The 23,590-nt window shown below is 40.2% G+C and overlaps 2 protein-coding genes across 6 annotated transcripts in view; both read left to right on the top strand.

Moving 5' to 3' along the window:
• The window catches only part of shc1 (SHC (Src homology 2 domain containing) transforming protein 1), a 67,389-nt gene extending 51,585 nt beyond the window's left edge, over nucleotides 1-15,804 (top strand). For 3 of the 4 annotated variants that reach the window (XM_037536932.1, XM_037536931.1, XM_017721742.2), the window contains 9 exons: nucleotides 3,294-3,413; nucleotides 6,931-6,984; nucleotides 7,309-7,360; nucleotides 8,491-8,617; nucleotides 9,712-9,871; nucleotides 9,966-10,023; nucleotides 10,201-10,314; nucleotides 10,411-10,646; nucleotides 14,069-15,804. In XM_037536932.1, coding sequence (XP_037392829.1) covers nucleotides 3,294-3,413; nucleotides 6,931-6,984; nucleotides 7,309-7,360; nucleotides 8,491-8,617; nucleotides 9,712-9,871; nucleotides 9,966-10,023; nucleotides 10,201-10,314; nucleotides 10,411-10,646; nucleotides 14,069-14,197 — 1,050 coding nt within the window. In that variant the 3' untranslated portion in view covers nucleotides 14,198-15,804. The remainder of the gene's footprint in view (nucleotides 1-3,293; nucleotides 3,414-6,930; nucleotides 6,985-7,308; nucleotides 7,361-8,490; nucleotides 8,618-9,711; nucleotides 9,872-9,965; nucleotides 10,024-10,200; nucleotides 10,315-10,410; nucleotides 10,647-14,068) is intronic. The other variant, XM_037536930.1, reaches the window with a different exon arrangement.
• Nucleotides 15,805-20,102: 4,298 nt separating this feature from the next.
• Nucleotides 20,103-22,397, top strand: LOC108441954 (lens epithelial protein). 2 transcript variants are annotated; one of them, XR_001858997.2, is made up of 2 exons: nucleotides 20,103-20,799; nucleotides 22,177-22,397. XR_001858997.2 is itself a non-coding variant. In XM_017721750.2 (2 exons), exon 1 carries the CDS (start codon nucleotides 20,386-20,388, stop codon nucleotides 20,575-20,577), a length of 192 nt encoding a protein of 63 aa, XP_017577239.1. In that variant the 5' UTR covers nucleotides 20,103-20,385; the 3' UTR covers nucleotides 20,578-20,600; nucleotides 22,177-22,397. The 2 variants fall into 2 exon arrangements, 1 of the variants encoding a protein (XP_017577239.1); XM_017721750.2 differs by having other exon boundaries at nucleotides 20,103-20,600.
• The last annotated feature ends 1,193 nt before the right edge of the window (nucleotides 22,398-23,590 follow it).

The raw sequence follows: 23,590 nt of genomic DNA, 5'->3' as shown, positions 1-23,590 counted from the left end.
TCTAATGAGTATACATGATTGACAGCCCTCAGTCCAATGCCCTTAGTTTGCTACACCACTGAAGCAGAACTAAAAACAGCACAAGTAGGAAGAAATGAGCAAAACCGGCTCTTGCTGGTCGTCTGTTAGGCTGGACAAACACTACACGACGTTTAAAATCTTAAGAGATTTCTAAAACGGAGAGCATCACAAAGGGAACATCAGTTTATCACAGAATTTCTTGTCTTTTTGTCGTGAGGGAGCTCGGACTAGACGAACATTTTATATTTTATATATGTTTGATTTTTTTCCCGCTATTTTAAACTGAAATGAAGAAAAACTAAACTTAAATTATTATTAGGAAAGCAAAAAAAAAAAATGGGGTGTTCAAACTTTTGCATACAATCTTGCGTTTTTGTATATTACACCAAAATTAGTTATTTAATTCAGTATTCTAAGTACTGTTCAGACATGAAATTGAGCATTAGGCAATACATAAAATAATTGGTGTGTGAACAAATTAGATTTCGGCTGTATCACCCAACCTTATCAGTATTTCATCCCAGTTAATTCTCTCTCTCTCTCTCTCTCTCTCTCTCTCTCTCTCTCTCTCTCTCTCTCTCTCTCTCTTTCTTTCTCTCTCTCTCTTTCTCTCTCTCTCTCTCTCTCTCTCTCTCTCTCTCTCTCTCTCTCTCTTCTCTCTCTTCTCTCTCTTCTCTCTCTCTCTCTCTCTCTTCTCTCTCTTCTCTCTCTCTTCTGTCTCTCTCTCTCTCTCTCTTCTCTCTCTCTCTTCTCTCTCTCTTCTCTCTCTCTTCTCTCTCTCTCCCTCTCTCCCTCGCTCTCTCTCTCCCTCTCTCTCTCTCTCTCTCTCTCTCTCTCTCTCTCTCTCTCTCTCTCTCTCTCTCTCTCTCTCTCTCTCTCTCTCTCTCTCTCCCCCTCACTCTCACTCACTCGCTCACACACGCGCGCACACACGCGCACACACACAGACAAACAAGCTCTATGGTATTCCGTAATGGTTGGTGTGGTCAGACGGGTGTTTGGCCTTTTGTTGGTAGGTGTGGCAGTTTTGCCGCAAGAGGCCAACAGTCTGATTATAGTACTCGTTTCCTTCTCTGTGTTTGGAGTTTGTTCTTGGGGTGTGTATTTGTGGTTGTACATTTATGGCACTCGCCCCTCTACATTTTTGTAAGGTTCGGGTGCAGATAAGGTCAGTTTGACCAAGAATGTGAGAGCAGGAGAGTGATTGTGATCTAGGCAGCAGTTCTGTTTTTTCTTTTTCTTGTTCTTGTTCTTCTTTTTTCTTTGTATACATGTTTGTTTGTTTGGATGTGTTTAGGACAATTCCCTTTGATCGTAGAAACATCAGTTTATTTGGGGGTTCAACATGAACTTTTACTCCCAACTTGTCCTTTCAGGCAAGTGGCTCAAAAGCATATATTAGTGTAGTCCAAACAGTGCATATCAGGGGCGCTCAATCCTGGTCCCTGAGATCGACCTCCCTGGAGTTTAGCTCCGACCCTAATCTAACACACCTGACACAGGTAATGGAGGTTATCCGGGATGTCTGAACATCAAAGCCTAGTGTGTTGGATGTGAAAGGAAAGAAATTGTTTTACTTCTATACCATTACGGTAATCCTGCTCATGGATAAAATAGTCTGATCCTTATACAGTTTCCCCCCAAACTCCTGGTCCCACTTAAACTGGTGCAAAGCTACAAAATTTGTGTTTGCTGACTCTTTCCTTCTCACTACTCTGGAGAGTCTCTCAAGGCATTTAAAAGCACAGAAGCCCGTTTACTCTTCACGTTAGGGTGGGTAGAGGATCCTGTGGTGCTGCATAAAGAGCAGAAAAACCTCTTTGTCATCGTAGGTAAGGCAACATCAGCTAATTAACTCAGATTAACTTTCGCTAATGTTAACAGCCGAGAGATAAACAGCCATCCCCCTAATGGAGCTGCAAACAGCCGGTATAACTTCTCTGTTTCTGGAGATATAAATGACATTTGAATTAGGAACATAAACGTTAAATATAAGACTGAATGTTGTGCGTCGGACAGACGTGATTTTGTAAGTTTGCTAGTGCAGTTAGTGCAGAGTTCAGCTCCAGCCCTGCAACCACTGCACTGCATAACTGTGGTTTCCCTGGTTAAAATACCTGATATTATTAGCTAATTAATCCCTTCTTGAGCTGAACGAGGTGTGAACAGCAGAGAGAAACACTACAGTATACAGTGCAGGGGCTCCAAGCCTGGGGTTTGAAAACACTGAATTAAAGGTCTGTGTAGTCTCTTGTCGTTCACGGCTTCTGTCACATCTTTCAGGGAAAAAGCACAGTAAATTAAAGGCATCGTGCAGAGCAGACGTCCCCCCCCCCCACGATTTCGGTCCTCAGAATGGCAGCAGCTATACAGTGTGATATCACGTGAAACGCAAGAATAGGCGGAGTTTTGTTGGCCTTCATCTAATGGGCTCGATTTAATTGCCTCTCAGGCAAATATTGTAGCTGGTTCATCTTAGTCATTCTGTTCAAGGGAGACCATATCATAGTAACCATTGTTGCGATATCCACATATTCGGACGGATAGTCTCTTTAGACCAGCAAAGATGAATCATTTTTGAGTTAATGTGAAGGTGAAGAGACTACCAACACTTAATGAACAGAGACATGGAGTTTTTTTTTAAAGGAATTTCAAGCATATCCGACACTGACAATATATAGTCTCACTCTTTTAATTACAGGAGAAGACTTAGTTTCCAAGTTATTTTGGGTTATTACTTTTAATCCATTCATCATGAAATTTACATACAATGTAAAGGGTAACAGGCATTTTCAAATTATGTCTAAAAACGAAAAACGTCCAAAATGGAGAGATGAGGGTTTCTTCCGACAACAGCAATATGCAGAAAAGTGCCGACAGAACTGATGTTGCAAACGGTGCAATAAGGTGTAGGAACTATGTTGACATTTTTAATCGTGCCTCGTGCAATAAACTATTACCAACAAACAGTGCACAACTGGATTATGCCATTTTTTGCAATCAAAGGACATGACTGTTTGCATATAAAGCAAAATAAGGCAGCTTCAAGTATGTGTTTCACTGCTGAAAGTACTCTATGGCTGAAAAACCAGATTTTAAAACCTGTTGTCTTCACAAAGTATTTATTGGTTTGCTCTCGGCAGTCGGGAACTGCTAAATGTTGAACCCTGCAAAAAAGTTGCTGTTCCAACTGCAACATGATGAATTGCTGTATCTAATTAAATCTCTCTCTCTCCCTCTCTCTATCTATCTCTCTATCCAACCCCCCCCAGCCCTCTTCTCGTTGTCTCTCCTCTATCTTAGGAAAGAGTAACCTTCAGTTTGCTGGAATGACAATCAGCCTCACTGTGTCGACTAGCAGCCTAAACCTACTGGCAACCGATTGCAAACAGGTCAGGCAACACTCATACAGATGTATCACAGCACCTGCTCATACCAGAGTTGGGCCCAAATGTCCAGGGTCAAGTCCTACTAACAACTAGTCTGGTTCTGTGTAACACCCAAGTAGCAGAATTACAAGCTTCCAGTATGGAATTTAAACATTCAAGTGCACATGACTTGAATTTTCTTTCCACTGAGAAGCTTGTATTTCCCATAGCTGTGACCCCTACGCTTTTGGTCAACCAGTCACACAACACTGGGCTGGTGAGCTTCTGTTTGTGGAGCTTCAAAAATTAAAATGATTACATTCTAGTCATGCACTTGCCACTTACTGTGAGAAACATTTGCCTTGTACTTCCACTCACTGTCCACTTCCTGAGCTCCATTTACCTTATGGCTCCACTATATGGGTGTACAATCGCAGGCTGTGCCCCAGCGGTCACCTGTCTTACCCCCAAAGGGGCACTGCAGTCATTTCAGGCAAGCAGAAGAAAAAAATGCAGCCACAGCAGCCCTTCACAGGTAAGATCAGTGACCCCTGCGGAAGCCCATCTGTTTTCATGCACAATTTATTAGCAAAAAAAAAAAAGATTCCCTAAGGGGCCCTTTAGTGGAAAAAAAAGGTACTATATAGAACCATGAACACTCAAGGAACACTTTGCTTGCTTTGTGTTTTTTGCATTGTGAAGTGATTCTTCAGATTGATGGAGAATGTGTTGGTGATGGTTCTATATAGAACTTTTTTTAAAAGGTTACCATATAGCACCAAAAAGGGTTCTTCTATTGTTACGATGTCAAGTTTGTCATAACAGAAGAACCCTTTTTGGTATGATATAGAACCCTGAATAATCCTTCTCCATCAATCTAAAGAAGCCTTTCATGATGCAGTGAACTCTTTAATCATACAAAGGGTTTATTGAGAGTTTATTGTTCTTTATAGAACTTTTTTTTTACTAAAGAACCCTGGAAGAACCACCTTTTTACCTCATATAATTGGTCAGTTTTGGACTGCAGGTCCACTGTTGACTAAGGTTGCAAGAAATTTTCAGTAATATTTGATAAATGTGATAAAATATTAGATAATGGAAAAGACATTTTAGACTTTTATGAATCTGCGCCGAAACGCGTTTATCTAAACAAATGCTGGCTTGTCACTGTGTAGCACACAGTTGCCAGCACTGCACATGGAGATTACGGTTTGACACAACTTGTGAGAGACTCACAAATCAGTTTAAAGTCTAGATTCAGTCCAAATAAGTTTCCACCGCTCTGTATTGCTGGCTATTACTGAGAATAAATAAAACAGCTGTCCAGAGGTGTAGGAATATTATTTACCCTACATCAGGCAATGAAGCCAACGTTCAACAGTGAGCTTTGAAAACCCTTCATCAATCATCCATTCACTGCCAAGAGTTCACAAAAACTTTTGAGATGGATAAAAAGACACTGTTTCCTCTGCTTTCCTTCGCGGCTGCGGAGTTAAGGTTGCTAGATTGGACAGGATTTCTAGCTAAGCATTTTAATGCAGTATGCTGTTAAAATAGTAATAAATACATGAATTTCCTGGAAATAATCTTTTTATGACCTTTTATGCCGTATTTATGTTAAGGTTTATTAAAGAGCTGAATAAAAAATGAAATTTTACAATAGTGTAAAATAATAATAGGAAAAATAATTGATAAATAATTTCTACATTTTTAATAATAATGATAATAAAATAATATTAACAAGACAGGGCAAGACCAGTTTATTTATAAGCACCTTATAAGTGTATGTATGAGCACACTTATACACTGTTGTCATTTAAAGTGCTTCACAAATGAGAAAATTGTTTAAAAACAAGAATAGAAATTACTAAAGATTGTTAAAATATGATTAAAACAATGGATTTAAAAGAGAAAAAAAACATTATATTAAATTAGGATGGTTGAAAAAATCGAATTAAAAATTTTAAATTAGATTAGGATTAAACTAAATAAATAAAATGACAGCCACAATAAGAACATATTTTATGATCAGTTACTGAAGTACAACGTTTTAAGGGTTTCTTATTCTTACCAAATATTCAAATATTCAGCTTAATGTTAGATTATTCATAGATGAATAAATATTTGGTAGTTGCAGTCCTACTCTTGACCAGTGGGTGATTGCTGGCTTTTTTTACATGTGGAATCACTGAGAGTGGTCCCAAATATCCAGCCAAGTGCAGCTCTGTGGTCAGAAACTGACCGTTGATTCATAATGTGGTAGAGGACAGCTAACAAACTATGCATCAACAGGTGGGCTACAGTCTCTAACTGTACACCAGCAAGGCTGAATGCTGCAACTGTGACAGGTGGCATAAGAAGTTCACTATAACTTCCATAATGACTTGACATTTATTTTTATTGCCAAACAGCAGTTTCCCAATTTTTGTACATACATACATACATACACACACACACACATACACACACACACATATATAACTCAACTGTTCCCTCTCATTACCTTCATCTAATGATGCTCTTTAAAACTCATCAGATAAAATATGGCAGCAGTGGTGGTGAATAATATAATGAGGAGCACAGTTGAATGTGTGTTAAAGCATTTGGGAAATGGAAACTGAAACCGAGGAGCACTCCTGCTCTGATAAACATCAGGGGGCACTGTTACAGTTTTCATAACTTCCAGTTTATCGCACTTGTAGTTTTATTTCAACCTTCTTTTTTTTTCCATCTGTAATGGTCATTTAGCTAACTTACATTTTAGTGTTATTTTGATTAAGTATTTATGTTTCAGCTGCATGATTATAGTCTACTAACAAAACAACCAACATCAGAGCTGATAATTGACCTTGATCAAGTAGATTTCTTAACATGAGATAGCATAACACAAATTTTTGAAAAGTCTTATCTTGACCTCGGATCGTAACTAAAGACAAACAATAGGCGGTTTCTTCAGTATGGCCTCTCTGGCTTCTGTCCCTTTGAAAGGGAAGGGACATATAAGCCTGATCTGAAAGCCTCATTAGCATTTCAGAAGTATATTTACAACTGAAAAATTCTGGCCACATGCGTCTCCACAATGAAGGAGGGCTTTTCTCGTGTGCAGCTTCAACTGCAAGCCAGATGGCTCTTTTCATTAGTAGGGGCAGGACGTTCCCTGTAAGCAGATGCCATGTTGAGCATTACATGCTCTCCCATTCGTTTTTTTTCAAACTGTGAAATGTCTCCTCTTTTTAATGTCTGAGGCGAGTCACTTAATGCAAGTGGTGAGAGAGGCACCTTTTGCCTCTCAACTCAACTATAGACACTGAACACGCCTTGACCAATCAACCACGTGGAAATGTCATTTTTGGCCGGACTACTGCGTTAACTGTAAACAGAAGTGTCAGAGCTGATCTGACCGCTGCCCTGTTCTGTACTTTTTGACCACATACTTCCTGTGTACACTCTCTGTTGTGTTTTTTGTTTGTTCATCTTGCATTGCTCAACTCGCCACATGTTCGTCTTCTCCATTTGTCTCCATCTTTTTCTGTCCCTACAGATTATTGCCAACCATCACATGCAGTCCATCTCTTTTGCGTCAGGAGGAGATCCAGTGAGTCCCACATCCCTCGTTCTTGTCCTTTTTTTTTTTTTTTTTTTTTTTTGTACTTTTTCTCTCGGTTCTTCCATCTTTGCTTCTCTCCTGTTCAGCGCTCTGACCTCATCTCTTCATATCTTCCCTTTCACCTGTAGTTTGTCTCTCCTAGTGATTAGATTGCCTGTCGTGACTAGAAGACTCTACTTTCCTTTCTTTTAACTCTGGCCTTCTACCATTTTAGCTACAGTTTCCTTCGATTTCCTTTGATCTCCCCATGCACGGATGCCTCTCCCCTCTTACTCCTTTTTCTCCCTCTCTCTCTCTCCCCCTCCTCTTTAGGATACAGCGGAATATGTAGCCTACGTAGCCAAAGACCCTGTCAACCAGAGAGGTAAGGTCTCTGAACTGCTCTAGCAGTGAAGTGTAGTTCTTTAATACTTGACTACAGGAGTTCTGCCTACTGTCATAGTACAGGTTTTACATTTTATTAGGAGAGTTTCATATCAAAACCAGACCAAGAGGAGCTTATCCATGTTTTCATCTCCAGCAAACTGAAATATTTCACTTTTTTTACTAGGATTATGAATTAGTTAAAGCTTAGTCAGAATGTTTCTGCTGGAATTTTAACCAGGATTACAGCAAGATAGCTTGTCATATCTACTTCTAAAGTGTTGAGCCAAGTATTCATTTCAAAGTTGCCAACCTTAGATCCTCAGGAACTGGTCAGCTGGCCGTGGTACTGAGAGTTTGCGCTAAACACAAGGAGACAGCTTTCATCTATTTTGCCTCTCACAGCTGAAACCAGCTCCCAGAAGGTCTTAGATTTGCCTTCTCTAGCGTTGTTTAAATCACGATTCAAAACCCACTGATTCTGTTTTATAGGGAGCCTTGCATTTTTTTCTGCTTTCCTTTTTTTTAATCATTATAGCCAAATTGATTTGATTTATGCTTATTACATTCTAAGCCGTTTTATTGAGTAAATACAGGGACTTCGGTGCAAACTGGCTGAGCTATTCCTTGATTTTAGAAGTGTATAATAAAACATGGGCTTGTTGGCAGGGCCTGGCCATTTAAAGGGTTAAATGTAGTTTTTAATGTATTGTGTGTCCATTTGTATGTAAAGCACTTTGTTACCTCTGTGTACAAAAAGGTGCGATATAAAAAAAACCTGCGTTCTATCAGCAGCCAGTCTAATCTTTACTGATAAATGCTAAAGTTTTATTATTATTATTATTATTATTATTATTATTATTCCTGTATTGGAATTACAGGCCCTTTTAGTGCCATATATTTGCACTAAAACTCAAGATACTTCATTAATTTGCTCACTGCACTCCATGCATATGGATCATAGTGTGAACTTAATGCAATGCAATTAAATGCCAAGTAGATTTATTCCCATTCATACTGCTTTATTTACTTTATTGCTTCTAAATAACCTGGATTTGAAGAAAAGGCTTCTGTAATAATGCCGTAGATGTTTGCTCCTGCTGTGACCTGCATTAACTTCCTTTGTGTCAGCGTGTCACATCCTGGAGTGTTCAGAGGGTTTGGCTCAGGAGGTGATCAGTACCATCGGCCAGGCTTTCGAGCTGCGCTTTAAACAGTATCTGAAGAACCCACCTAAACTCGTCACCCCCCATGACAGGTGAGGAGTCTGAGAGTGAGGGATCATTGTGCTCTCAGCTTTGCATGTTGTTGTCTCTTTATGAAAATAATGAATGGTGAGAATACTTAAATATCTACAGGGCATCTATTTGCTTATTATTATTATTATTATTATTATCATTGAAGTGTTATATATATTTATACATAATACATATATAATTACACCTATTATTATCATTAAACAATAAAACACAAGAATATAAATAATAAAACATTATTATTATTATTATTATATTTAAATATTATATGTATTTTAAGTAATAGCTATAATTATGGCATATTATTCATATTCATATTAGTATTATTATTTTTATTATTCTTATATTTATTGTTAAATGGTTGTCATAATTAAATGAGATATTATTAAAAAATGAACATTATATACTACAATAACTAATTATTGTGTAATAGCATGAGTATTATCATAAATATTATTGCTTGTCATTATCGTTAGTAGCAGTAGTAGTAGTAGAAATGTAAATGTAGTAGCATTGTTGGTTTCAAATGATTAATATAATGTTAAATGTTTTTATTTATATTATATTGTTTCATAATTATATTATTGTTGGTAATTAATGTTTGGCAAATTAAAATGTGTATTGCAATTTAATTATGTAATTACATGATCATATCATTATAAATATATTTTTTATTAGCTAATCATTGTCATTATTATTTAAAAAATAACAGTGCTTCATTATTATTGGTTCATTTTACTTAGAAAAAATATTATTTATATAGAATTGTTTAACTTATGCAATAATAATTCTAGCATTACTGTTGTTATTAATAAATGGTTGATATAATTGAATTACATAAATAGAAAAGGAATACATTTTGAAGAATTATAAATTATATGGTTTAATAAATAAGATTCACTGGGTAATAGCATAATTCTGTTGATGGTATTATAAAATAATTTTCATATTTATGAGTAATAGCTCTTACTGTTAAAAAAGCCTTAGACGTATTAGTAGTGGTAACAGTATTAGTGCCCTTCAAGTTTTTGTTTTTAAGGGGGTGTTGGTGATTTTGATCTGATGGGTTCACAAACAGCCTCTCTGTCTCTCTCAGGATGGCCCCGTTTGACGGGTCAGCATGGGAGGAAGAGGAAGAGGACTTGGCCCAACCCCCAGATGTTCCGTACTATAATAACTTCCCCGGGAAACAGCCTCCCCCGGGAGGCCTGGTGGACATGAGGACACGTCCTGGACACAGCACAGGAGCCACGCTGGTGAGACCCTTTGACTTGACCCATGCTCTCTGTGTGTCTGTATGTGTGTTCATGTGTGTAAGTGTGAGCTCATGTTGTTTGTGTGTGTTTTCAGCCTTATGGACAGCCTGGAATGAATGATATCCATAAGCAGCCTCTGCCTCCACTACCAGGTCAGTCTCATGTGTAATATTTCTCTCTTTATGCTCTTGGTCATTTTTCATAGCGATTCAGCGTTTTTATGCCACTATTACTGACCAGTGGCTTCTAAATGCTCTGAATATCACTGTCAATGGTACTTGTTGAAGAACTCTACCTTTCTCTTTTTCTTGTACTCCTTCCTTTCTCAGTCGGGGTAAAGGAAGGTGGCCTGTTTGACGATCCCTCCTACGTTAATGTCGATAAACCCCGCCCCTCAGTGGCTTCAGCCAATGGCAATGCTCACAGAGATGCTTTTGACATGAGTGAGTGTAACATTTCCCGTTCCATTTTCTCTTAAATGTATAGGAGCATTGAGTTCAGTGGTCAGTATGAACGGTAAATATTTCCTGTCTCTGCAGAGCCATTTGATGATGCTCTTGGGGTACCGGCAACAGTGGCACCCCCTCTGGCGGAGCAGCTGCAGAATGAGCCCTGGTTCCATGGCCCCCTGAGCCGCAAGCATGCAGAGAGGTTGCTGAGCAAAGACGGAGACTTCTTGGTTCGGGAGTCTGGCACGACGCCGGGGCAGTACGTGCTCACGGGGCAGCAAGGTGGCCAGCCCAAGCACCTGTTGTTGGTGGATCCAGAAGGAGTGGTAAGAAAGGGGAGGATAGGGGCAAGGGGTTATTGCTGAGATGGTGGTTGGTTTAACGGTAGAATGAACTGTTCCACAATTTGAAGTTTGGTTGACCAACTGTAGAAACGAGCATTAGTTTCAGCTCATCACCTCACAAAAGACGTGTTAGACTATTGCTTTCATGTTAAATCACATGTCTCTGACAAGCTGGACATTCTGGGTCTTCCTTCTTTTGGCTCATAATCAACAACAACAAAAAGCAAGTTTTTTAATAATTAACGTCAGCAACTAATCATTGGGAATTAGTGATTCTGTTATGTTATTCCATTAATTGACAAATTGAACAACCATCTTCAACCATTTCTTTTTATTTTTATTATCACCTTTCGGAATTCAAGCAGAGACATTCAGAAGTTACTTCATGCAAGCCTGGGTCAAGTCTAGAGCCTTTTGAGCGAGTGCAAGTTGGTGGTCCTAATTGAATTAGTTTTGTCTTTTATTTTGGTCCTCGTTGTAGAGTTTGAGTCGAGTTGCAAGTCAGTTATGGGTGATTCCAATTTGAGTGTCCAGTCAGTCAACATGCCACTTGAGTGTCCCTAGTTCTGCAGACAAGTAATTTTGCCTTATGTAGCTCAACAAAACAAGCAATATTGCCCTGGTGCTTCCTTGGTGCATTGCAAGTTGGTGGGGGAAAAAAAAAATATATATATATATTTTTTTTTATTTATTTATTTTTTTTATCATAGAGCAGGGTTTCTCAACCTGTGGGCTACAGACCACCAGTGGGCCATGAAGCACTCTTTATTTTTGTTTTGTTTTGTTTAAAACTATTTTCTAAAAAAAAAGCTGATTTTAGTTTTTCTTTGGGTCACTATGCTTTACATTTATAAACAGGTGGGCCTTGGGGTGAACAAGGTTGAGAACCTCTTGTCATAGAACATTATAGCCAGGGGTGCACATAACTTTTTTAGTGAGTTACTCATGTGAGTACCAGCAAATAGTGTTTGGTACTCACCTCATCCGTGATAAGTCTTAAAAGTCCTCCTCACTATCCACCGCACTGTCGCCCCCATTGTCCTCCTCAGATGATGCTGCTGCTATAGATGTACTTCCTTGCCCTTGGTTGAGCCTCCGGTTGGCTGTCTCCATCCACAGGTCAACAGCTGGCTTTGGGTTAAATGTCTCTGTGGTCTCCTTTGACAGGTGGATGTGCATATGGGCTGAGAGACGAGCATGTGACAGGCGGGATCTGTATTTGTTTTTGATTATGTTAAGATGTGAAAAACCTCTCTCACAAGCTGCACTGCTCAAAGGCAGTGCAAGAGACAGCTTAACCAGCTCTTTGATGTTGGAGTAAGCATCCGGGTTACTTGGATTATTTACTATTTGGACTAGGTCATACACAGAAGATGCTCCCAGCCGTTTTGCTGCCTGCTTTAAGCGCATCCATTCTGTCAGAGTGATGTCTTTATTGAGCTGCAAGATGGCCTCGTATTTTTGGAGAATGTTGCAAATTGTTGTGTTTCCAAAACTGTGGAGGCCTTGCATTTCCTGAGGCCAGGTTGAAGGGTCAAATACTAAGAAGTGATCACATGACTTAAGGGAGTCATATCTAGTTTCAAACTCTTCAATTAACGCACTGAGTAAGTCTGTCTTGTCTATGTCAGCCTCAGCATTAGAAACAGTCTGTGCACTATGGTCTCCAGCATCAAGCATAAGTTTGAATTGCCCAATGGCCACCATGAGTTCGTCCTTACATTCCCCTATGGTCAGCTTTTCTTTCTGAAATCTGATTGATGTGGTCTTCAAAATGTTGCCAATGTCAACCATGTGTGTTAGAAAGCATTGAAAACGCTCTGTGCAGATATGCTGCAAGTCAGGGTTATCACTTGTAGCCAATTGCATTTTAATGGCTGGCAATAGTCTTGATATTTTTAACAGTACTTCGTGCCGCCATGCAGACCACCTAATATTATGAAACTTTCCCAATTTCACAAAGGAGATCCCATTTTCTTCACATAGCTTCTGCAATGCAGCCGTTTTTTTCGCACCACCTTTCTGTAAATAAAACTGCAGCAGCCTGACCACAGACTGATTGAAGGTGTTGCAGTACGGAACCTTGCGGTCAGCTGATTTTGCGCAATTCTCCAGCGTGTGTGCAGTGCACAGAATGTGCACAAGATTGTCTCCAATCGCAACTAGTCCCTTTAGTTTTGGCACAACGCCGTTGTACACCCCGACGTTAACAGCTGCGCCGTCTGTGCACACAGCGACCAACTTTGTTCTCCAGTCGTCCAAGCATGCGTCCTGAAAAAGTTTTACAAGCCCGTCTGTTATTGCCTGTGCGGTGCGGTCGGCACCCAATTCGACCAATCCGAGAAAGTCTGACGAAAACTCTCCATTGGTGGATACTGACACAATGTACACGATTTCCTGCTCAGTTTTTGTGATGTCTTCGGACCCGTCAAAAAGCAGTCCCCAAAACTGAGCAGCCTGCAACTTTGCTCGTAGCTCCCTGCTGATGGTATGCGCTATGCTCTGCATAATCCTTGTGCCCCCTTCACGTGAATGATAAGCAGTCCCAACATTAACTCCTAGCCGCTTCAGCAACGGAATATCCTCCGCAAATGACGACATGGGACGGGTGTGTTTCGCTTTATGGAAAGCAAGGAGAAAAACGTTAAAAAGGGCTTGCCTTTGTTGATCAGTAAGCTTGTCTCGCCATCTGCTAAGTGGACGACTTGCTATGTCTTCTCGGCTAGCTTGTTTATTAGCAATGGCTTGCGCCACAGTGGCATGTTCCTTGCTCTTTTCGTGTTTGTTAAATAACGGATGATTGAAATTCTTCGACCCTTTATAAAATGCACCTGTTTTGTCTGCTAGCTGTGGATGGGCACGGCAAATCTTGCACCACATTTCTGTTCGCTCATCATTAGCCTCAAGCCACGGCACTTCTTGCAGCCACTTCTCCGAAAAAAGTCTTTTCTTCGGCTCTGGCTCCAGTTGCTGTTTCTTAGTTGGGGGCGAAACTCCAAAGAAGCTGCTTACTGTTGTCTGTTTCTTCTTAGACATGTTTGACTATAATTACCAACATTTACCGATGTACACTGGCGACTTGAGCAGTCATGTGAAATATTTCAGGAGGGATCGTCAGTACGCAAGAGCGCGGTAGTGACCCAAGTGGCAGTACGCGTTGCTAATTTTTGTCGCGCATGCGTACCTGCGTACCAGTTATGTGCATCCCTGATTATAGCGCACTTCTCTTTTTTTTTTTTTTTTTTTTTTTTTTTTGGTAAATGGCGCTTTGTGTTTTTCCTTAATTGACACTGCTGACCACTCATTGACTTCATTGATGTTGGTTACCACCCTGTATGTGCACTGACATTTAATCTTGTTCTTTTCTCTTTCTGTCTCGCTTTCCTTCTTGTCTCTGTCTGTAGGTGCGTACCAAAGACCACCGCTTCGAGAGCGTCAGTCACCTGATCAGTTACCACATGGACAACCGCCTGCCAATTGTCTCTGCAGGAAGCGAGGTGTGTCTACAGCAGCCGGTGGAGCGCAGAGCCTAAAGGGGAGAGTCATGCCCCTTCAAGTGTCCGACACGCCCCATTCTTCTGGCATTCTGTCTGCAGAGATGACTCCTTCCTTTTCCTTCTCTGACACTTTTAACGCAAACTCTTCCAGAGAATGGCTTTCTTACAGGGAGGGTGAGCAAATAATTGCCTCAAAGGAAAAAAATGGAACACTGAGCTTTGTACTTTGTCCTCAATCTATAATGAGACTTTAAAGTGATGCAGTCATTGTACTCAAGGACCAACAGAGGTTCACACCAATTGAATCAGGCTTTAAGAAAATGCAAGATTCCAATGGAGAAAAAAAAGCCAAAAAAAAAAAAAAAAAGCCAACAAAACTGGTGTAGAATTTAATGTGTCGTCAACATTGTCCTGAGTTAGGACTGAAGTGCAGCTGTTAGCACAGCAGCAAGCCTGGGCATTCTTGGAGTCATGTTATATGACTCAGGTGAACAGAACTGTCCCTGTGTAGCACTCCAAAGATTGAGACTTCGCATCCAGTGACTTGGTGAATTTTTCTCTGATCTTGTTCAACCAAGGCTAGATCCCAGTTAGACAGGCATACTCATTCTTGGGATTTTGGATGGGTAATTGAAACTCCTTCAGCCTCCTTATTCAACAGATCACTCTGCGCAGCCTACAGAATTCCTACTGGCATACCATTCATCTGTTCTATCAGTTCCTCTAGTGGTCCCTTTTCCAAACTCCCTTTTGGGAATATTAGAAACACTCCCTGAACTTCGCAGCCCTTGATGTGAAAAGGAAGTTAATGTCAGGTGATGTTGCAGATGGAATAAACAGAAGCTGAAGTAGCCTCTTCATAGACTCATAACAGTTTCCCCGGCCCTGGAGGAGGAACATGACTAAAAGAAACACAACGGACGTCCATCACCTCACAGCTCGGCTGATCTCAGGAGACCAGAGGGAAAACGACTGTATATGCAGTTGCGCCAAGCATTATGACTCAAAAAGGGGGAAAAAAAACTAAATCCGGCTTCTCTATAATGTCACCTAAAAGGGGAATTCGCATTCTATCGTGATGTCATCTTTTAGAGCGACCTGACGTCATCAACCGGCTTTATTCTTGTCGCATATGTTCTCTTACTGTATATTTCTGTAAATTTGTTTTCTTTTTTTCTGTGGATCGTTTTATTTTTCAGTTTGCATCGACAATCTTGTCTCCATGTGTGCTGGAGTCTGGACTGCTTAAGAAGATGGAAGCGTGCAATGATGCTCATACAAATGACGTTATGTTCGAATATAATGCACACATCTGAAGCAGAGTAGCATTAAGAGTCTATAAAACGTCGAGCGCCTTCACACTATAGTATACTCGTCTGGGAAAGGAACAGACACTCCAAGTGAATTCCGGGGATTGTGGTCATTTCGGGCGAGGTCGCCTACAATATGCAGTTTTTACGAACGCCACACAAGAGTGGTGAAAGGACACAGAGTTTCTCCTTCCTTTGCTTTTTTTCACGGTTTTCTGTTCCTGTATGAATTGTGCCTTTTTACTCAACACAGCCACACTGGTAGATCTCAGTAGTCTTGTGTTTTGAAGAAGAAGGAAAAAAAAAAAGAAACGGGGGGGGGGAAATAAAAAATTGCCAAAAATGCCACTGCAAAAATACAACACAAGCTTAGTCATGCTTAGTCCAGGTTTTAGGTGATGGCAATTCCTAGTCTTCTTGCACATTCTCTTAAGCCTGCTGTTCAGTCGTGCTCCTGTTTTAGTGCTGATCTGTGACTTAATGAAGCTATTTTTTTTTTACCATTCAGATTGCTATGAATCAAGATGCTCACTTGTGATACTGTTTCTATTTGTATAGAAACGGCCAACCGATTTCTAAGAATATGTACATATGGCGCAAATGTGCACGTATCAAGATGTTCATCTAGTCTGCGACCGTATCTACGTGGAAGGCCCATCGTGGCCTGTATGTTTGGATGCGGTCAGACAGTTTGGTTATGAATGTTGCTGTGATTGAGTACAGTCTTTCTTGGTGTCCAGACTTTTGGAAGGAAATCATGGATGAATTTCAGATGTTAGTGGTGGGTTTTTTTTATCTTTTACAAACTTAATTCCTTAAAAGCTTCACCTAAGTCTACCACTCCAATAGACGACCCTGTAACGCCATTATTTTTGTTTTTGTTATTATGATCGTTTTGGCTCCATTTGAAAACACCAGCTGCCCTTTGCATGAATATTGCATGAACGTTTAGCAGTGAGTTGTTTAATAAAAATCATCCAATGACCTTACATTAACATACAGTAAGAACACTTTGCTGACAGGCAACATTCATGAAGCTACATCACAAATAAACCATCTGTCACGACTATTTTGGCTTACTTAAAAAAATCAAACATGTTAAGGGTCAGTGACAGATAAGACTTATTGCTCATTTATCTTTTAAACATAATTTATTGATATGTTTCACTTTTTTCTTTCAAGTCAGGATAATCCGTTTTATAACCCAGAAAATGTCAGGTAGCGCAGCCACACATTTGTTAATATTTATCATATTTTAAAGTTACTAGCACTACTGAAAAGTCTAGATGGACACCCATATAAGTATTTTCAAATAAATAAACATGATTATAGATTATATAATGAAGCCCACGGCTTTCTGAACCAGCCGTAACTCAAAAACTCAATTTTTCCAATATTTGGAAAAGGGCTATTGGCCATGGCATTGCACCATGATGGTCACTTGGGGTCTTCTTTGGTAAAATACTCCACCTGCTCTTTCTTAAAAGCATGCCACAATTAAAAGTCCTGTCGTCGTTTTGAGGAGATCAGAATTCACAGAAGAGTTATATACTTTTCAATATCTTAAAGCAGTAAAATTATTTCAGGGTTCACAACAGGAGGTATTGTAGAATAATGTTACATCATGCATTCAATGAACTGCTTAATAGGAAAATAATGGGCTTGGGGACAAAACATGCATGTTCTCTCATTTTGCCTCCAGCAATTGCCTGCCTTTGTTAACGGCAAGTATGACAGCTGACATATGCTGGAATAAGACTTCATAAGTGTCTGTAGGTTTGTCATCTGTCATGAAACGCTTATGGAGGAGTCCTGTCGCCTTATAAACGCTGCTCTTCAGTAAAGTGTTATCAATTGAAAGCCCATGCCAGTTTATTTTCTCCTTCTCCTATAAATTTACCATATTGGAGGTTATGATTTTACACGGTTTTGTTACGACATTGACGAACAGTAAACTTAATGGTCGTGGCTCCATCATGATTTTCTCCCTGAGCGGCTAAAAGACGGTGTACAAATGTGAGAGTTGTAGATAGTCTGGATTACACTCGCCTAAATGGTCTAACTGAATTGTATTCAGTTTGTAAGTTTGTACAGTATCAGACCATCAGCAGTGATGTGGAGAGCAGGCCGGCTCTATCTGTGGCTCAGTGTGACGTACGTAATTAGCTGTGTACGTTTTTAGATCTTCAAAATGATGATTTTCTTTACTCCAGTGGTTTTGTATTTTACACAAGTGGGCATGTGTGTGTGTGTGTATATATGTGTGTGTGTGTGTGTGTGTGTGTGTGTGTGTGTGTGTGTGTGTGTGTGTGTGTGTGTGTGTGTGTGTGTTTATTTATATATATATATATATATATATATATATATATATATATATATATAAACACACACAGTAGTGTGCAAAAGACAGAGAGCACTTCATTTTATTCCCTTTTATTCAGGAAGAAAGAAAATATATATTGAACAGAAAAGTCTCAGCAAGTAAACCGAACCTTTTTCAGTATTTTATACAAATCTGCAGGGATATTTTTTCCACACCTCAAAAGTTCAGTCTTAGAAGTTGGTTTAGCATTTTTGGATTCTCAGGATGCGTGCAATCTAAAATCAGTGTTGCTGACATCTGGACTCTGAAGTGTTCAGTCCCTTGTTCTGAGAACATCAGCAGTTTCTTTCCTCGATTTGTTTAGTCCTCTCAGACACGTCATCTGGAAAAGGGAGTCGCATGATGGCCGTTTTGGTTGTAAATTAAATCAATGAAAGGTGGTCTCTGACCTTTGCATGGTTGTGTGTGTGTGTGTGTGTGTGTGTGTGTGTGTGTGCGTGTGCGTGTGCGTGTGTGTGCGTGCTTGAAAAGCCTGGAATGATCCGGCCTGCTCAGCTTTACTGGCTCATTAGCAAATTTTGATCATTTTCATACTTCACAACAGCCCTCTGTTGCATGGGATCCTCTAAACTCTTTGTGTTCTCGTGATTGTGGTTTTTTTTTTGTTTGTTTTTGGGTTTTTTTTTTTTTTTTTAAGGGAAGGTTGTTTTGGGGTTTTTTGGTGTTATGGCTGTAGTTGTATGCATTTTCTAAACCAAAGGTTTAATTCTCTTTACCTGCACAAGTGTTGATTTTTATGTTGCATTTTTACTTTAGATTTGTTTTAATATTCCTTTTAATGTTCTTTGGGGAGAAAAAAAAAATATATGTTTACATATGTATCTGGAACTATAGATTGCATATATATAAATACGTATTATCATCTGTTTCAGATGTTGAGCATTTTATTGGTTTGACTGCCAGCTGTGGGTTTGATCTGTGCTTTCCTCTTACTGATCAGACCATAACGAGTGGACAACGTTTACCCTGTCAGATGTGCCGGTGCTTCTTTTAGAGTAAATCCACTTCAAATCACCGTATTTCAGGAAAAGCGCTTCCTCTGATTTCTTGTATTTGTGTAATACTTTCAGGTAATGATGTCATTGTGGCCAGTAGGTCTTATCCAGAGTGTCTAACAGTTTAATGGTGGTGCAGAGGTAGGAGAAAGTAGCGTTAGGAGTCTATCCCAGGGACCCTTATTGGTTAGAGTGTGATGCTCTTGCCTGAGCAGGGTTTGAACCCTAATCTGCAGGTTTAGAGGTGTAGAGGCACTTTGGCCAAAATAAAAAACGTAACCACCACTACATCCTTTGTAACTGTGGCTACTTTTGTCCGACAGTAACACCCCAATAATAAAGAGAGGGAGATTTTTCGGTTGAAAGACTAAATCTGTGATGGTGCATCTTGAAGGTGGGAGGAGCTTTTGAAAAAAGAAGTGCATTCGGTTGAATACTTGTTTATATTTTTAGCCTCTACAGGTTTGTGGACTCTCCAAGGTTTTTATGATGCTTTTGAGCAATGCATGCTGGATATTGTAGTGAGACAAGGTTGTGAGAGAAAATGCAGAAAGGGCTTTTGAAAAAAAAAATGTAATGTGGATTTTGTATGTGCAAAAATCGTCACACTGGTGTGACGGATGAAGTGAGCACTATTTAACATGACATAACAGAAAATTAATCAAAAATATATCTCTTTAATAATAACCCTTAAATGGCAAAAGCATTGTGATATGAGTGACCTGCTGATCTCCGTTTCCCTTTTGGTACAACCAGAGAACAAACCTATTAACAAACCAGCGTAGTTCACCTTTTTCTGCTTCATTTTAGGCAAAAAAATGATCTTAGCCGACAAAAAAAAGTATTAAGCATATCTGAGACGGTCAGTTGAGAGGCCTTGGGTGACCCTTGATTTTGATGAAAAGTACATCTGTTAGCCTACCACTCATAACTGCGTCCATAGGCATGCTGTTTTCGTATGTATACAGCACACATTCTTTGCTTTTAAATCAGTTTACAAGCAGGCCTTTGCTTTCACATTGACGCAACAGAAGATCCACTGACCCTACATGTGGCTTCCTAACCCACGTTAGAACAAAAGGTGCTAGTTCCAGAGGGGACAGAATGAACAGTTGGGTATGCATTTGGAGGGCAATGTTTTGACAGAAGCGTTCAGGATCTTTCCTGAAACAAAGCAGGAATTTGATGCGGACAAAGAGGAGATTAAAGGTGTTGAGGTTTGTACAGTAGAATGGACGCATGATGGTCGGAAGTGGGTTGCCAAGCTGGTATGTTCCAGAGCCTAAAATAACCTATACAAGCAGAGAGAGAGAGCAAGAGGGCCAGAGGGGCAAGGGGACTGCGCACACAGATCACCACAGCCGCTGTAGAGGGTTGGGATCAACTGTTCTGGGCTCCATAAGCCCCTTTACCTCAAAAGGAAGTGAGGTTTGAATACTTGGAGAAACGCTGGAGAACTTCACCACGCAGCAACACGCGGGTTCCCGTGCTCCCCACTCCCACTTCCTCTGGCCTTTCTTCTCCCGCTTCTTTGAAATGCACCCGCAGCGGCCCCTGCCCCAGGCCATGCCCTCCTCACTGGGGCAGAACCTGAGGGACGCCGCTCTCGGCTTTGGACGGGGCAAGAACCTGCTGGGAGGGAACATCGCCTACGGGGTCATCCAGTCTCTGAAAGAGTGCCTCTACTTTTTGCTTTGCTGCTGGTGCATCAAGGAGATCCTGGACTGAGGCACGAGAGGCAGCAGGGCGGGGTAAGCTGGAGAAGTTATTACAGTAGTATTAGTTGAAAATGGCATCTGTAATCCCTGGGCCCTCTGAATCGTTCAGGGTTTCCCCACCCTGGGGTACCTATGATTGGAGATATGAGAAATGGAGGGATGTCTCACTTTGTATGCTGTTTGCCTTTTGGCTTTGGAGCCTGATGGTGCGCTGAGGAGCCTGCTGTTGGAGGTAAGTAAAGCACCAAAATGAGCATCCCACTCAAATCCACTCAAACAAAAAAATCTACTCAAATAATGAACCACAATTAAGACAAAGTGGAATCCCAATCAAGCCGAGTAGCTTCAGTTGCAAATGAACCATCTGAAATGTGAGATCTTTAACATGCAATGGAAAGCTTTAACGCTACAATCAGGAACAGCCACATTTCTTTATTTACTATTCAATCAGGACAGCGTGGAGGAGTATAATCATAATTCACCAAGCACTGTTGCTAGAAAGTGAGCTAGAAATGAATGAACCTAGTCGTGCTCCCTAGAAGTACATAGGAATGTAGATGCCAGTCGTGGCGCACTAGCCTTAAAACAGGAATTCCACTGATTTCTTACAATGCATTTAATCAGAAATGAAGCACTTCAGAGTAGTTTGATGTGAAATGCTCTGTTCTAGAGAAACTGGAATCAGAATTGTCCACGTTAGTAGCACTTAATGTCTTTCATTCCAGAAACAGTGGAACAGTTACAAACACGCAGCCTGATGCCTGAACAATTGCGCTAGTTTTCAGAGAAACGTTTGGCCTGAAGCACACTTTAAAAAAAAAATCTATACATGGTGAAAAGAGGCATGCAGGGCATTAAAAGGCTAAATAGCCCCTGTAGAAAAAAAAATTACCACTATTTTATGTTGCGTATAAAGCCCAGAGACACGTGTAGGTTCACTGGTGGTTTTGGACAGTAAATAAAATGGCTATATTTGTGTTGTAGACATTGTGACTCCAGGTTCCATTCATGACTATAGAAATCTCACCAGAGTCACCAAGTTACTCTACAGTGTACCATTAAAATAGTCTGAATGACTTTTGGTAGATCAGTGGAATTCCTCTTCAAATATGATGACACTTTCAATAAAATCTGTTTACATTGCCTTTCATTAAAGGTTAAGGACGTTTTGTCCTCTCCTGTAAAGTTACTGTTTTGGAGCTGTTTTTCTTCAGACAGCAAACAATGTGTATGTGTATTGTTTCATATATATCAGTACATACAATAATACTGAATGATACCAATGTTTGCATAAAATATATTTACATTCAAAATAACACTTTTACATTAAGTTATTTTCTTTTGTTCTGGAATCCCATATTGTGGCTTTATTTTGGCTTCTAGGCAGAATAGCTTGTGCTATCAGGGTGTTCTGGTCATCCTAGGATTTGGGTGCAATTGCCTTTTAAACAAAATAAGTGCCTGTTAGTGTCTGTTCCACTAGATGGCGCACAAGTACAGGTGAGACAGTTTGACTGATGAGCCAAAAAACACTCATCTGAAAATGAGCGCTGAGAGTTGTAAATTCTGACCTGTGTGTAGAAATTTGGCTTCTGCTTCTACTTTTCAGTGTCCATGACGTTTTGAAGTAGAAGAGCTGGACAGCAGATGCAGTAAGGATAAAGGCCTCGGCATGTCCATGATTCCAAAGGGCCCTGAGCCAAGACACAGAGCACTGGTCCCTGAGGGCGAAAAGCCAAACGACCTGCAGTGAAACTGAAATTCAGCGTAGTGCATCAAAACAATGCACATACGTAATGTAGCTCAACCTGATGCTTGGGTTCAAATAATAAAGGCAACACTTTAAAACTGGCATGGCTTCACATTGTGCTTTACGCAGTGTCTAATATCCATCCATCCATTTTCTAAGCCGCTTCTCCGTCAGGGTCATGGGGAGCCTATCCCAGCAGTCATCGGGCGGAAGGCAGGATACACCCTGGACAGGTCACCAGTCCATCGCAGGGCAGACAGACAGACAGACACAGACAGTCGCAGTGTCTAATATGCACACAAAAAAAGAATAATACTCAAGACTGCTTACTGATCAGTTTTCACTAAGACTGTTCAAATATTTCATCCTCACACTCCGAATTTCTGTCCTTTTGTCCAGTTTTCTGTTTGCTTCACAGCAGATTTTGAGTACCAAGTAACTAGTTCCACTTACAGGAATGTCACTCTTAATCTTCTTTCGGCTGCTCCCTTTAGGGGTCGCCACAGCGGATCATCTGCCTCCATCTTTCCCTATCCACTGCCTCCTCCACTTTTACACCAACCATCTCCATGTCCACTTACAGGAATGCCACTGATTTTTCAAAATGGACGAGAGGAGAGATCTGGAGAAAGAATACAGGAGAGAAATATTGGGAGTCAAATCTCTGAACTTCATTTGATTCAATTGATTCTTCAGGAACTGACTCCATGTAAATTCTTAAATGTCCCTATTTGTGTTTATATTAACCGAGTATAAACCACTGATTTTAGTACAATTCAGATTTATTCTTTAAAAATGACTGAATATTTTGTTTAATATAAAAATGAAAAAACACTAGATATAAACCGCATTTTATGTCCATTTTACCATCGAGGCTGTACATAAGACTCAGTATGTGTTAATGTATTAATACAGGCTAAAAAATATAAATGAAAGCGGACTTTCTTTGCTCTGCTTTAAGCTTCAGCTCAGCTAAAGCCGCTTTTCTCGCATCTCGGGCAGGAAACTTTTCCTCAAACGTAGAATAGTTTCTTGTAAAATGTCTCTCAACATTTGACTGTTTGTGAGGCTGAAGTCGCTTCTCATTCTCCAGCGTCTTGTTCAAATATTTCCGGTCCACCTCAAATGTTGCCTGAGGCTCCAGCATGTAACTGCTATGCCTTTCAGGGTGGACTTCAGCTTCACGACTTTTTAGTGTTTGACAGTTTCTGGTTGCAGATAAAACAGATCAGGAAACCAGGTGGACGGATTATAAAACTAAATAAGTCCGTCT

Source organism: Pygocentrus nattereri, chromosome 3 (genome assembly GCF_015220715.1).
Source record: "Pygocentrus nattereri isolate fPygNat1 chromosome 3, fPygNat1.pri, whole genome shotgun sequence".
Lineage (NCBI taxonomy): Eukaryota > Metazoa > Chordata > Actinopteri > Characiformes > Serrasalmidae > Pygocentrus > Pygocentrus nattereri.
This window is presented reverse-complemented; position numbering and strand designations above follow the sequence as displayed.

Coding starts and splice junctions, on each gene's coding strand:
- LOC108441954 (XM_017721750.2), top strand. CDS start 20,386: ATGCACCCGCAGCGGCCCCTGCCCCAGGCCATGCCCTCCTCACTGGGG.